The sequence below is a fragment of the Schistocerca nitens genome, chromosome 6, assembly GCF_023898315.1.
Source record: "Schistocerca nitens isolate TAMUIC-IGC-003100 chromosome 6, iqSchNite1.1, whole genome shotgun sequence".
Lineage (NCBI taxonomy): Eukaryota > Metazoa > Arthropoda > Insecta > Orthoptera > Acrididae > Schistocerca > Schistocerca nitens.
Window position 1 is genome coordinate 366,789,283 of NC_064619.1, and position 15,096 is coordinate 366,804,378.

The 15,096-nt window shown below is 35.9% G+C and overlaps 1 protein-coding gene across 1 annotated transcript in view; it reads right to left on the reverse strand.

Annotated features, from left to right (window-relative positions):
• Positions 1-15,096, reverse strand: part of LOC126263364 (dynein axonemal heavy chain 10) — a 1,742,213-nt gene that overhangs the window by 715,841 nt on the left and 1,011,276 nt on the right. Inside the window, exons 37-39 of the mRNA XM_049960456.1 lie at positions 7,511-7,683; positions 7,048-7,222; positions 728-886 (exon numbers count right to left, since the gene is read on the reverse strand). Coding sequence (XP_049816413.1) covers positions 728-886; positions 7,048-7,222; positions 7,511-7,683 — 507 coding nt within the window. The remainder of the gene's footprint in view (positions 1-727; positions 887-7,047; positions 7,223-7,510; positions 7,684-15,096) is intronic.

Sequence of the window (15,096 nt, forward strand, 5' to 3'; positions counted from 1 at the left end):
TTTTTCAAAAGAGGGACATAAGCATCTGCAGCAACACAATCGAAAGTACATCTTTTTTGGATTCAACAGACTGTCCTGCTTTGCATGTGCTTGGTTGTTTGCGTGTCCACAAATGACAAATGCCAATTGTGTACCTTGTTAAAGAACACTGGGACACAGGTACTCACTTCCTTCTGGAGGGTCACCTGATACTATAATTCATAACACAGACAATAGGAGGCAATGACTTTAGTTGTTGCATACATTGTAGTTCCTTTGCTAGTATACAAAGCCAACAAGAATTTGGAGGCATATCCCATAAACAATGTAGAATTCAGCTGAGTAATTCTCTGGTATTCTGAACATGTGCTGTGATTTAGTAAGCAAGCACATACTCAGTAAGAAATAGCCTCATTATAACAACATGGGGACACTGGCTAGTTGTACGTGGTTTTTGATAAAAGCATTGGACTTGTTGAAGATGAGAAGTCGAAAACATTTCAAATTCTTTAAACTGTGACATTAATATCTCCTAAACTACTTTTAATGCGATGCTAGTCATGTTTTGTACTTTCAATTCTTTTCTTTGGTCATTTGGAGAAACTACTTCAATATGTACATGTCATATTCAGTAAGGCCAAGAATACCATCCTTAAAATTTCCATATTAATATCTTTTGGTGAATTTTGGACAAATTTCAAATTTAAGTGCACTGTCTTGGCATTTTCTCTTTTGACAAAAAACTCACCTTAGGATTTAGGATAAATAATTTTGTCGGGAGGCCCATTGTAGTTTGTGCTCGTGTAAGAGCATGAATCACAACTGTCTTTCCACCTCCTGTTGGACCAACTATCATTGTTGAATGACGTGTCATCATTGTTTCATACAACTGTATCACTTTGTTCACCTGTAAATCATAAACACAACTTTCTATAGCAATGAAAGAAAAGAAAGAATGAAAAAACAAAAACACCCATCACCTTAATCTCTCCCTATAATCCTTTTCATTAGCCTCCAATTTCACAATTTTAGTGCACAAATCCTGTTGTAATAATAAGGTATAAAATAAATTCAGCCTTTGTATTCTACATAATCCTTAGTGATACAGGGAGGTTATTACACAATGCTCTTTGGTCTATATCAAACAAAGAAAAAAGAGTTCACTATTGTTGAAGTTATTTGAAAATGTTGACTGTTAGTTACGGTATTTAATGAGAAAAGTAACTAATATTTGTTGAGACTGTCACAAAATAAGCCTTCAGCCAACAAAGCCTTTGTCAAAAATAGACAACAGGAACACACACACACACACACACACACACACACACACACACTATATGTTGAGTAACAACTATACTTTTAATAATATTGTTACACTCCGTCCTAGATTTTCCATTGTTTAATATTCATTCATTTGTTTCCTGTTTTGTATGGAACCTGACATGTAGTAGAAATGTGATCCCTCAGGTTTTCTTGGCATGAATGATTAATGGTGTGCCTCAAGGTTGTCTGTAAAGTCATTGTTTCCATTTTATGCACTATATTTTGATATCCAACCCAACTGTATTCTTTAGATGCAACTGGTTTTGATGATATGTGTGCTTGCTATCTTTAACAAAACACAGTCCTTGAATGTTACTGATGAGTTAATTCAGGCCTCATTGCCATCTGCTAGTGATAATTATAATTTTGCCACCAATCAAATACCTGTGTGTTGTTGATGAGTTGACAGTGGATTTTCTGCCCCATATGTCAATAGTGTTTTGTAGTTCTGGCTGCTAAATTGTGTTTGTGTACTCTGTTGTTGTGATCTCATTTTGCTGTATTCAACTTTGCTTTACATTCTACTTGTAATCATGGTTGGCATTACAATGCTTTTATCGACAGCTATTCCACTGAAGAGGAGACTGTAGTGATACGAAGAGTGATAGTGATGATGAATTATTTTATGTTGATGTGGTAACTGCTGGACATTCTGAAAGCAACTGCCCTAAGCCATCTATGTCAACATGTGTAAGATTACACTCTTACATTTCAACAAGAGATGAAACTGATACTTTAGCTGAATCCAAAGAGTCTGAAAATTATAATGAATGTTTAGTGAGAAACCACAGTTTAGAGACAAATTTACTGAGAAGAAACCACTTTTGTCAACTTAATCAAGAATATGATGATTCGATTTTGTGGCACAAATGTAAACTGAAATTATCCAAGCTTTCTGACATATTTCATGTTATTTTTGGTAGTAGATGCTGTGCTGACACACAGATAATGTTTGAAGTGCTTTGATATCTGTTTCATATGTGAAGAACACAAAAGTAAAAATCCAGCATACATAGCATCAGATAAATAAATACAATAAAAGATCAACTACTTACAGTATCAACTATACATTTACCAACAAAATATATTTATCCACTTTGATTCCTAGTTGCCTTGAAGATTTCATTGCACATTTGCACACACAACATAGCGTTTTCATACATTTCCATAAGCTGTTTAGGCTTATACTCACCTTGTGTTTTGTGGCTGTCTATGGATGAATTATCATGGCAGAACATACACAGGAAAGGATGAACATTTTAGATTATGTATGTCTGATTCTGAAAGATATATTACATGTATGAAATATTACTAATTACACAACAGAGAACTATGTCATTCATTTTCATGGACAAGACATTATCAGAAGATACATGACAGAGAACTATGTCATCCATTTCCATGGACAAGACATTATCAGAAGACTAAAAAGAGCATTACCAAATTTTCTGCAGGCCTCGTTATTACAGACGGACTATCGACTCATATCTGTCAAACAGGAAACAAAAAGTTGTAGTAGATAGTCAAGATGGTGTCCCAATATCTTCAGAATGGGGTACCATCACATGTGGAGTGCCGCAGGGCTCAGTTCTGGGCCCCCTACTTTTTATTATATTCATAAATGATCAATGATCGTCCTCTCTCTATGAAATATTGTAGATTCACCTTTTTCGTGGATGACACTACACTACTTATTGATAATTCAGTAGATAAGCTTGAGGTAATGGCAAATAAGGTTTTAAATGAAACGGTGAACTGGTTCAACATTAATGGTCTTATTTTAAATTATTGTAAAACAAACTACATTCAGTTCCACAAAACATCCAAAGATGAGGAAATATTTGTAAAGGTACGTGAGCAGACAATAACCAGGGTAGATTCCTCAAAATACCTAGGCTTGCATATTGATAGCAAACTGAATTGGTCAAACCACATCGTGGATCTGTGCAAAAGTTCAGCAACATACGCATTGCGCATTGTTTCTTGTTATAGAAATATGGAAACCATGAAGTCACCATATTATGGTTACTTTCATGCAATTATGGCATTTGGAATTATATTTTGGGGAAATCAGCCACTGGCTAAAAAGGTACTGTGTGTACAAAAAAGAGCCATAAGGATTATGTGTGGAGTCCATCCTAGAGCCACATGCAGGAATCTTTTTAAGAAGCTTGAAATACTTACAACCACTGCGCAATATATATTCTCATTGATGTGCTTCATAAGGAAAGAAAAATCAATCTTTGAGCTGAATAGTGCATATCACAGTCACAATACTAGAAGGAAACATGATATCCACTATGAACAGCCAAATCTAAGTATGGTGCAGAAAGAAGTCCACTTCAGTGGCTGTAAGATTTTTAATGCCCTCCCTTCAAGAATTAAGTGTTTGGTAGATGATGATCTCCTGTTTAAAAAAACCTTAAGGCAGTTCCTGTTGCAAGGATCATTTTATACATTAGAAGAGTTCCTGAACTACAGTGTTTAACATCTCTTGTATTGTAAATTGCAAATGTATGCCCAAATTTGTATTTGTAATACCGAATATCTTTATTGTAAACATATATTTTGCAATATTTACTTCTCTGTAACGCTTATTATATTGTAATATTTATCTCTCTCTAAAATGTATTTTTGTAGTGGGACCTAAATTACTGTTTACTGTTTTTTTGTTTTGTAATCTCTATTTATATCTAAAATGTATTTTTTTGTAGTGGGACCTAAGTTACTGTTTACTGTTTTTGTTTTGTTTTATGTATTACCATAAATTCTGGCCAAAAGCTTGTAAAACTGACACGTTCCATATCCTGTGATAGATTAGATTAGATTAGATTTACTTTCATTCCAATTGATCCGTAGTGAGGAGGTCCTCCAGGATGTGGAACATGTCGGAAAAACAACAATACATGACAAATATTTACAACTAAAACAAATAAGCTAATGTACCATTCCACAGGTCCCAAGTGGAATGATCGTCATTTTTTAATGAACACTAAGAGTCATTTTACAAATACTAATGCACTGAAATTAAAATAAAAATGTTTTTTATTTATTTATAAGGTAATACAACTACTGTAATACTTATTTACAATGAACACATTACTGCACTGAAATGGTGCAGAAGTTAGATTATACTAACACACACACACACACACACACACACACACACACACACACACAAATTTTCAATGAACACATTACTGCACTGAAATTGTGCAGAAGTTATGTTGTACTTATATACAAATCAGTTGGTTTTACTAAGAAATTCATCAATGGAGTAGAAGGAGTTGGCCACCAATAAATCCTTTAGGCTTCTCTTAAACTGAATTTCATTGGTTGTTAAGCTTTTTATGGCTGCTGGCAAGTTATTGAAAATATGTGTTCCTGAATAATGCACACCTTTTTGTACAAGACTAAGTGACTTTAAATCCTTGTGAAGATTATTCTTATTTCTAGTATTGATTCCATGAATTGAGCTGTTGGTTTGAAAAAGTGATATATTTTTAATGACAAATTTCATTAAGGAATAAATATATTGGGAAGCAGTAGTTAGTATCCCTAGTTCCCTAAACAGGCTTCTGCAGGATGTTCTTGAGTTCACACCACATATAACTCTCACTGCATGTTTTTGTGCCCGGAAAACTTTAGCTTGGCTTGACGAATTACCCCAAAAAATAATCCCATATGACATTATGGAATGAAAGTAAGCATAGTATGCCAGCTTTTTCATTTTTATATCCCCTATGTCTGACAAAATTCGCATTGCAAACAGAGATTTGTTAAGACGCTTCAGCAGTTCTGTGGTGTGCTCCTCCCAGTTGAATTTATTATCAAGCTGTAATCCCAAGAATTTAACACTGTCCACTTCTTCTATCTTCTTGTCATCGTATGTTAGACATATACTCTTGGGACACCCCTTACAAGTTCTGAACTGCATGTAGTGTGTTTTTTCAAAGTTTAGTGACAAAGAATTGGCTAGGAACCAGTGATTAATGTCCACAAATATTTTATTGGCTGATCTTTCTAAGACTACATTTGACTTGCTATTTATTGCAATGTTTGTATCATCGGCAAACAAAACAAACTTGGCATCTGGTAATGTTACTGATGAAAGGTCATTGATATACACAAGAAAAAGTAAGGGCCCCAAAATGGAACCTTGTGGGACTCCACATGTAATTAGTTCCCAGTTGGATGAGGCCTGATAGCTTGATACATGTCTCTTTCCTAATAACACCCTTTGTTTCCGGCCAGAGATATAAGATTTGAACCATTTTGCAGCATTTCCTGTTATACTATAATATTCTAGTTTACTTAAAAGGATATTGTGATTTACACAGTCAAATGCCTTTGACAGATCACAAAATATACCAGTTGCCTGCAATTTTTTGTCTAATGAATTAAGCACATTTTCACTGTAAGTGTAGATAGCCTTCTCAATATCAGAACCTTTTAGAAATCCAAACTGTGACTTTGACAGTATGTTATTTGAGATAAGATGGTTATAAAGACGACTGTACATTACTTTTTCGAAAATTTTTGAGAATGCTGGCAACAGTGAAATTGGACGGAAATTTGATGCTATTTCTTTATCTCCCTTCTTAAACAGTGGCTTAACTTCAGCATATTTCAGCCATATAGTGTCATAACATGGATCACCAGAACAAGAGATAAATAAATAAATAAATAAGTAAATAAAATCTCCTCTTCTAGTCATCAAGCAGTGAATTACTCTAGCAAAAAAACCATTTGTGAAGCTACCAAACAAGCCTCATAATACAATGATAGTGAAGTTAGAAAGATTTTAATATGGCTCACAACAAACACCAACTTATCATTTATGGCTTTCATCCTCCACACACAATGAAACAGTATAACCTGCACAGGAACAGAAAGTAACCAGCAACATGTGATTCATAAATAGCTGCTTAGTTAAGACAAAAAATTGTTAATTTGCCTATTTCATAGAGTGAAGCGTGTATCAGTATAGTATCATCCAGACATAGCTACTGCATTACCCAGTAATAGCTATAAAGTAAAACTAAACTACTTACAAGTGTTGAAAGTTGCCTATAACTATTTGATCTGGTTATAAAAATCATATCAAGGAACTATTGAAGGAAAAGTCACCTTTAAATAGCTGTGGATTAATATTAACTGTTGATTCACAGACAAGCCTCAAGTCAGGAATTAATTGCTACATCTACAATAATATTCCTCTTGGCGGTGAAAAAATTTAGTATGACAGTGAAAGACATCACAAAGAGTACTCCAGAAATTATCAGCACATGACAAGGCAGTCTGCTTGTGTAGCGTTGGACCAGGTAGAAGCACAGACGAACGCTAGTTTGTGCAGAAAGATACATTATGCAACAATGAAGCAGCACTCAATTCAGCATGTAGCAAGCACTTCTGTAGCAACCACAGGGTTAATGAATATATAGAAAAAGCAACAGTTTGTATAAATAGCTCTTTGAACAGGCTACTGTAGGGCATTCATGAAATCATATCATGAAGTGCATGCCAATGATTGTTTGTGTGCTTGCACTTGGAGGGGTTCCGTGGAGCTTAACATTTTGATTGTTGATTTATAGATTTTTGAAATGCAGCAATATATAAAGTCAATCACACACATTTCTGTAAATGTGTGATGTTGCTTATTATAGTAGTTCTTGTACAATGTGTATAACATAAAATAAAAAAATTCCCATATAAAAAGATTTTACATATTAAAAAACACAAGACCTGCTCTGGCAGAACAATATATCGTTGCTCCTGTAGAACTTGCTTGACTGCTGCCCCAAACTCTGGATACTCAACTCGTGGAACTTTGTGGGCATCAATACCACGGAACAGGTCATCAATCAGTCCAAGAAATAATGGTACATCATCAAATACAAATTTTGGTAAGTTCATATCCCTAGATAAGAAAGCGAATATAAACTTTGAGTCACACAAGTCATAATCACAGATTATAGTAAATTCTGTGTGGTACTGCATGGAAAACACTTGGCCCATAAACTTGAGCATTTTCAGTTCAAAACAGATAATGCATGTGTCAGAGAGAGAAAAAGAGAGAGAGAGAGAGAGAGAGAGAGAGAGAGAGAGAGAGAGAGAGAGAGAGAGAGAGGATGACAGAAAGAGAGAAGAGAAAGAAAACAGTTTGATAGACATGCATTAAATACTTTTTTTCTTTTCTTTTATTTACCTTAAAGCACGCATCAACACAACATCTTCTTCTAATTCAGGTGACCCTCTTTTGAGTTCTCCAGCCATAACAAGCACAGATTTGAGAGCACGTAGTCCAAAATCATAGTGGAACTGCTTTGACAACTGTTCACGAGCCAATTTGTACAAAACAGTCATCTTCTTTGCCAAAACCTTCAAAGAATGTATCAGAGTTTGACTTTATGAGAATCTATTTGTAGATGAAAATTCTAAAAAAAAATATTGTTTTACATCACTGAGCAGTTTAATGCAAGCTACGTCTACATCTACATGTACATATACACTCTGCAACACACTAGTGTTTCTTCCCAGTCAAACTCTCCATACTAGGCTGCAAGACCCAACCTTTCCAAGCCTGTGGGGGTGAAGCTCGTGAGGTCCATTTTTAGGATCAATGGTTATCACTATTCTCTGACCCATCATTGAAGTACCTCACCATGGATGGAGCCCAAGGTGGGGGAGGGGAGAATATGTGCCTGTGGGCTGTCATCTTTTTCTTCAGCACTCATAATCTTAATTTTCTTTCTTACTTCCCATACAAGCTGCACTGATGTATCATTCCCACTATCCACTATTCAGTAGTTCTGTCATGAGTGCCTTTCTTTTTTTTCCTTTGCTTTAACTCATTGTCACGGTATTGTATAAGGTAGTGATGAACTAGAAAGCTTCTGACAGTGTTAGTGTGGAGTATAATGTGTGTAAGTTAATGTACAGACAAATATATCATACATTTGTACATTATTGAGTCAGAAAGTTCACTAGCATTCATCATTAAGAGTGAGAGAAAAAGAATCAACCTCTTTATTAATCAATGAGCACTGCATAATTACCTGTGTTGATATAAACATTGCAACAAATACTTCTGGCTCTCTTCTGCATCGAGGGCTTGCTTCCATGCACTGCTAAGATTATGTTCAAAGAGATTTTGAGATAGCAGCCAGTTGTCATAAACATCACTACACAATAGTTTAACTGGACACCTGCCAATCATATTGAGATGAGCCATAAAAGAGTAAGGAAGACATTCTCCACTCCACCTTATATAGTGTGCTGAGAGTATTGCCGTGCAGGTTTCAGTGTCACAGTGACAAAAGGACCACACGACCCTTGCTGATGGAACTGCAAAGACCAGCTCTCTTCAGCACTGATCCTTGCTGTAGTCATTGGAGTATTCTGTCATCTTCGTCTGGAGCAACTCAGGGATGATGGGATTCAAGCATTATCCAGCTGGTAGCTGCTGTCCTTGTTCATTAGATTTTGTGCATGGGTATTTCACAGGATTCTTTTAAACAGAGTCCCAAAAAGATGTTGCAGTCAGCAAAATTAATGTTTTGTCATATTCCATTGAATGTCCGTAGAAGATACAATGTTCAACAATTGCAAAAAATGGCTCTGAGCACTATGGGACTTAACATCTGACATCATCAGTCCCATAGAACTTAGAACAACTTAAACCTAATTAACCTAAGGACATCACACACATCCATGCCCAAGGTAGGATTCAAACCAGTGACCATAGTGGTTGCGCGGTTCCACACTGAAGCACCTAGAACTGCTCGGCCTCACTGGTCGGCTCAACAATTGCAGACTTGCTGGGTTGCAGAAGGTGAGTGCAACATTTATGTTCAGTGCAACATTCTTCCATTGTATGTGTTGTTAGTCCTGTATAGGCCATACCACAGTGGTACGGTATTTAGTAACTTCTCATCTTCGTCAGTAAAAAAAATACTCTTAACTTATCCCAGCAGGTCTGAAGTCTTAAATGGTGAGTGGAAAATTGCTTTCACCTAAAAATTACTAAGGATTCTTGCTGTTTTGAAGGAAATATTTCCAACTAGAGGAATAAAAGCTTGGGAATTTGCTGGCATGTCCCCCTCTTTATCCATTTTCTGGTTCTTGGTTTTAGCTGAGAATGCCCTGTTAAATTGCCAGGTTGAGCATCCATTCTCTCTGAACAGTGTCCTTAAATGTGCAAACTCTTTAGGGAAATTATGATGGCAACTTGAAGAGTGCAAGTACAAATCAGTGTGATAAACAGGATGTAGCAGAGAGCTGTCACTCTTCCATCATTATTATTATTATTATTTGTTCAAGATGGTGGTGATTGATAAATTTAGTGAAATTATGCTTCCAGTTATTTCGAATTTTCAAATGTTATCCATCATCAATAGCAAGAAGATGATCAACAAAAGTGCTTCGCAAAGTTTCAAGTCTATTGCCACACAAAAAATCCGCAGTGAAAAATCATCCAGATCAAAATGTAACTGTGTAACATGTGAAGTCCATCCTGACAAAGCAAATCTAGTTGAAACTATTAATTCATTGCAAGAAATCGTGCGCAGATCCTTGGCAGAAAACAAAGTGTTAGATGATAGACCCAAATGTTTTGAAAATGATCATAGAAAACTATAAACCGCCGAGCAGGGACCAAGTGAATTTGACAGAAATAAGGTGTGCACAGTGACCAAAGATTCCATCACCATTTCAAGTATTCCATCACATTCTGGGTGTACCGGTAATACTAACCATAGCACAATCATTTCATTGTCTTTAATAATAAATTCTCCTGCCGTGCTCCAAAAAATGGTAGGCCTATCTACAATCGTGCACCATCTGAAAGAAATGCCTGTTATTAAGCAAAATGTGGAACCTCGCCAGCCAAAACTGTCACTCGTAAGCAGAAGCAAGGTAAATTCAACATTCAAGATGACAGTTAATTTAACTAACACCAGAAATGTGGCAAGAAGAATAAATGTATGTTTAACGGGTGATAGTCATGTTAGAGGCCTTGCACACGAAATAAAAATCGTAAACAGTGAAGTAAATGCTTCAGGTTTTATTTAACCTGGCACCCCTCTTGACCAAGTGCTTTCAACTGTAACCAATATCTGTTGAAAGACAATGAAGGAAGACTTCATTGTAATCTGTGGTGTTGCAAATGACATTGCACACAATGATGGTTTGCATGCTGTTAATGCCTTAAAATCTACTCTAAACCATCTAAATGAGTCAAACGTCATTGTTCTCGATATTCCATACAGGTATAACTTGCCTCAATTCTCGTGTGTTAACAGGGCAGTAGCATATACAAACAGCCAATATGCAGAAATTTGCAACCGTTACACAAATGTACAAATGGTTAACGTGCAAAATTTTAGTAGAGATCTTTACATCACTCTCGGCCTTCACCTCAATCGGCGCGGAAAAAGTCACTTAGCATCCATTATTTGTGAAATCGTCGTAAATGCTAGGAACAACGTATACTCAAAACACACACATTCGAAGAATGAGTGCTCCACAACACAAGAAGACTGCAGGAATGGGTATAGACAGACGACATTGGACAAATGCCTGCTGAAAACACCAGGTAAAGCTGATTCTTCCCAGTCTTCCAGTATATGGAAACAGACCAACTTGAATAAATGGATAGTGAAAAATACCAAACCCACTCTGTCAACTGATATTTCTTTTTTAGGGATAAATGTGTAAGTGGTTCCTGAAATCAAAATCTATATACCATCAAAACATATGTAGCCTGAGCAACAAGATTAATGAACTCTTAATTAATATCCAGGAGCCAGAAGGTATAGATTGTGCCCATTTCTGTGCTTTAGTGAGCACCATGTTATGTCAGACATTGAAAAACTTGCTATAGATAATTACTGCTTAGCAACATATTACTGTAGGAAATTTATAGAAAAAGGTGGAGTAGCGATCCATGTCAGAAACAGCATCACATGTAGTGTAATTAATGTGCTGAATTTTTGTGTAGATCAACAGTTTGAAGCGTGTGCCATAGAGCTGGCTTTAAATAATTCTTATATAGCAGTAGCAGTAGTAGCACCTTCAGGTAACTTAAGCATTTTTTTTGAAACAGTTAGATGCACTCTTAATATACATATTTAAACGCAGTAGAGATGTCATAGTTGTTGGAGACTTCAGTGCAAATTTCCTAATGAACTCCAGAGACAGAGTAGATCTTGAGAACTTGATGTCCTCATATAATCTTGCTTCTGTTTTAAATTTTCCCACCAGAATAACTTCACGAACAAAATCATTAATTGATAATGTATTTATTGACATAACCAAGATTGATAATATAGCTGTCAGGCAAGTCCTGAATGGTCTCTCTGACCATGATGGACAAAGACTCACCATCAACAATTCAAGTATTTGTGAGATTAATAGTGGTCCCAAACGGAAAATTACTAGGAAATCTACTGATGAAACTACTGAGATCTTTAAATCACATCTCCAAAATGTAGACTGGAGTCCAGTATATAATGTAGAAAATGCTAATTCCAAATACAACCTTTTAAGTAATGAAGTGGCTCTAATATTTGAAAGTACCTTCCCAAAATGAATATATAAAACCCAAACTAAAAAATCCACCAACAAGTCTTGGATTACCACTGGAATTAGGACTTCTTGCAAAAGAAAGAGTTGTACATTGCCTCAAAAAAATCAGATGACCCTAACCTTTTAAATAACTATAAAAAATACTGTAAAATATTGAACAAAGTTATTCAGAAATCAAAAAGTATTTATCTGTGCTCAAAAATTAATAACTCCACTAATAAAATCAAAACTCTACAGGAAGTGATATGAAATGAGACTGGTGCAAATTACCCAAACAAGACCCAAAATATTGCTCTTAACAATGAAGGTAAGCTAGTTCAAAATCAAGATACTGTAGCTAAAATATTTAATGAGCACTTTTTAACTGTTGCTGAGAAAACAGCATGGAAAGGCTCTCTTCCAGCAAACTGCTAAAAGCTAGCTGTAATCCACTCTCTAAAGTTCTAGCTCATATATTCAATTCCTCTCTAAATCTAGGTATCTTCCCTGACAGAATGAAGTATGTTACTGTGAAGCCCCTGTACAAAAAAGGTGATTCCACAGATGTTTCCAACTATCGTCCTATCTCTCTTGTAAAAGCATTTTCTAAAGTCTTTGAAAAATTAATATACTTCAGGATTGTCAGTCGCCTTGAAAAATTTGCACTAATTAGTAAACAACAATTTGGTTTCAGATCAGGTATATCTACAACCGAAGTAATTTACACAGTTACAAATAACGTTATCTGTTGGCATATTCTGTGACCTGACTAAGGCTTTCGACTGCAATGATCACAGAATACTTTTAGGAAAAGCAGCCCAATATGGAATCCATGGACAAATGGGTAACTGGCTCAGATCATATCTAGAAGACAGACAACAAAAAATAATATTAGGTGTTAACAACTTACAAGTAGGAGAGGTAGAGTCTGACTGGGGAACAGTACATTATGGAGTTCCAAAACGGTCAGTCCTTGGTCCCCTCTTATTTATTATATATATTAATGACCTACACCTGTCCTCAAATAGTGCTAGCAATATCACAATGTTTGCAGATGCACAAGTATAGTGACAGCCAGCAAACCCTCCACTGACATAGAGTTAAATGCCAACCAAGCACTTGCAAATGCTCTGAACTGGTTCACGGCAAATTCTCTAACAATAACTCTCAGTAAAACAAATTACATGCATTACATAAGCCCAGAAGAGATTAACATTGCACACGAGAGCCAACAGTTACAGAGCGTTCAGTGCACAAAGTTCCTAGGCGTTCACATAGATAACCGGCTCAACTGGGAATTCCACATACAGCAAACACAAAAAAAGCTTAGCTCGGCAACATTTGCCATCCAAATAATCTCCAAAATAGGAGACATCAATGTATCAAAGTCTGCATATTTTGGCTACTTTCATTCAGTGATGTGCTATGGAATAATCTTTTGGGCAATTCACCACTTTCAAAAAAAATTTTTATAAGCCAGAAAAAAGTAGTCCAAATTATATGTAGTGTTCCTCGAAGAACCTCATGTCGAAATCTTTTTAAACAGTTAGGTATATTAACCACTCCCTCACAATATCTCCTCTCACTCATGACGTTCACTATTCTCAATTCCTCTGAATATGAAACCAATGAGGCATACCATCATTACAACACAAGACGGAAAGGTGATATGCACAGTGAACGGAAAATCTCTCTCTGGTACAAAAAGGGGTAAAGTACACAAGTACAAAAATGTTTAACGCACTCCCGAGTAATATAAAGTGTCTAAAAGAAAAGAAAATGCTATTAAAAAAAAAAAAAAGCTAAAGGAAGTCCTACTGGAAAAATATTTCTACTCTTTAGATGAATTCTTCAACAGAGATAAATAATTTGAGTAGTAATTCAGATTATTTCCTTTGTCATTGTTATCTGTATTGTTTTTTATCACTATTGTATTTTTGTATTGTATTGTTTATTATCTTGGTTAAATTATTGTATTGTACCTGTTTTGAATCATTCATCTACGATGTGTAATATACCAGTATCTATTGTACTGTATGATATCTAACTTGTATCTGCTTTGACTCGTTCCACATCCATGTGTAATCACACTACACTGGATCTATGGAATATGTATCTCATATAAAATAAAATACCCAAAACATCCCGAAATGGGAGACAACCCTCTTTCTCTAATTCAACAGTAAATCAAATGTTCTCATGAATGGAGTTAAGATGATGTAAAAACTCTGTGGGGCCACACAATGAAAGTAGCATCCACATACCTCTAAAAAAACAGTTGGTTTACAAGCCACTGATTCCAGTTATTTTTCCTCAAAACCCTCCATAAAAAGAATAGCCACCAGGGGAGTCAAGGGACTGTCCATGGCAACACCGTCACTCTGTTCAAAATATTCTTCATTGAACATAAAACAGGTTGAGTAAAGAGCATGCTGAAACAAAGCAGTGGTGCCCGACTGAAACTGTTTATCAATTAGTGCGGAGGTCTCAGCTACAAGCACCTTAGTAAAAAGAGATACTACATCAAAAATCACTAAAATATCTTAACTACTTAGGTGGAGAGATCTCAATCTGTTGATAAAATCAGTTGAGTTCCATATATGATGTGGACATCTGCCAACCAATGGTCTCAGCAGGAAAGCAAGATGTTTAGCCAAATTGTGTGTGGAGGCATTAATATTACTCACTACAGGCTGTAAAGGAAAACCATCTTTGTGCAGTTTAGGAAGACCATACAGTCTTGGTGGTATGTTGTGGTTTTAACTGCTTGATGTTCTCCGGAGGTACTGAGGAAGGGTTCAGGAGTGTACACATCTTCTGTTGCAAACGAGCTGTAAGATCGTGATCAATCTTCCTATACAAAGTGTCACTAACTATGCCATACATCTTCTCCAAATACAAAAATATGAGATAACAAGACAGTTGAATTACGTTTAACAGCCTTCTGCATCACTATGTATGGATCCTCTTGGAGGCATCATGGTGTAGCCCTTTCTTCAAAGGTTATGTTATTGCATTGGGAAGGTGCTTTCGAAAGTGCAAGGCAAGTTTCCCTTCTCATTTCTTCAGCATCATCCATAGAAAGGTATCAAACAGCTCCTTCAGCATCACTCGCAAAACTTATCACATGGTGGAGTGCAAAATTGAGTACTGTACCCAATACAGACAGTGTTGCATCATCCATATTCTTCTCTGTGAAGTTAACAATGGAACATCATTTATTCCCTG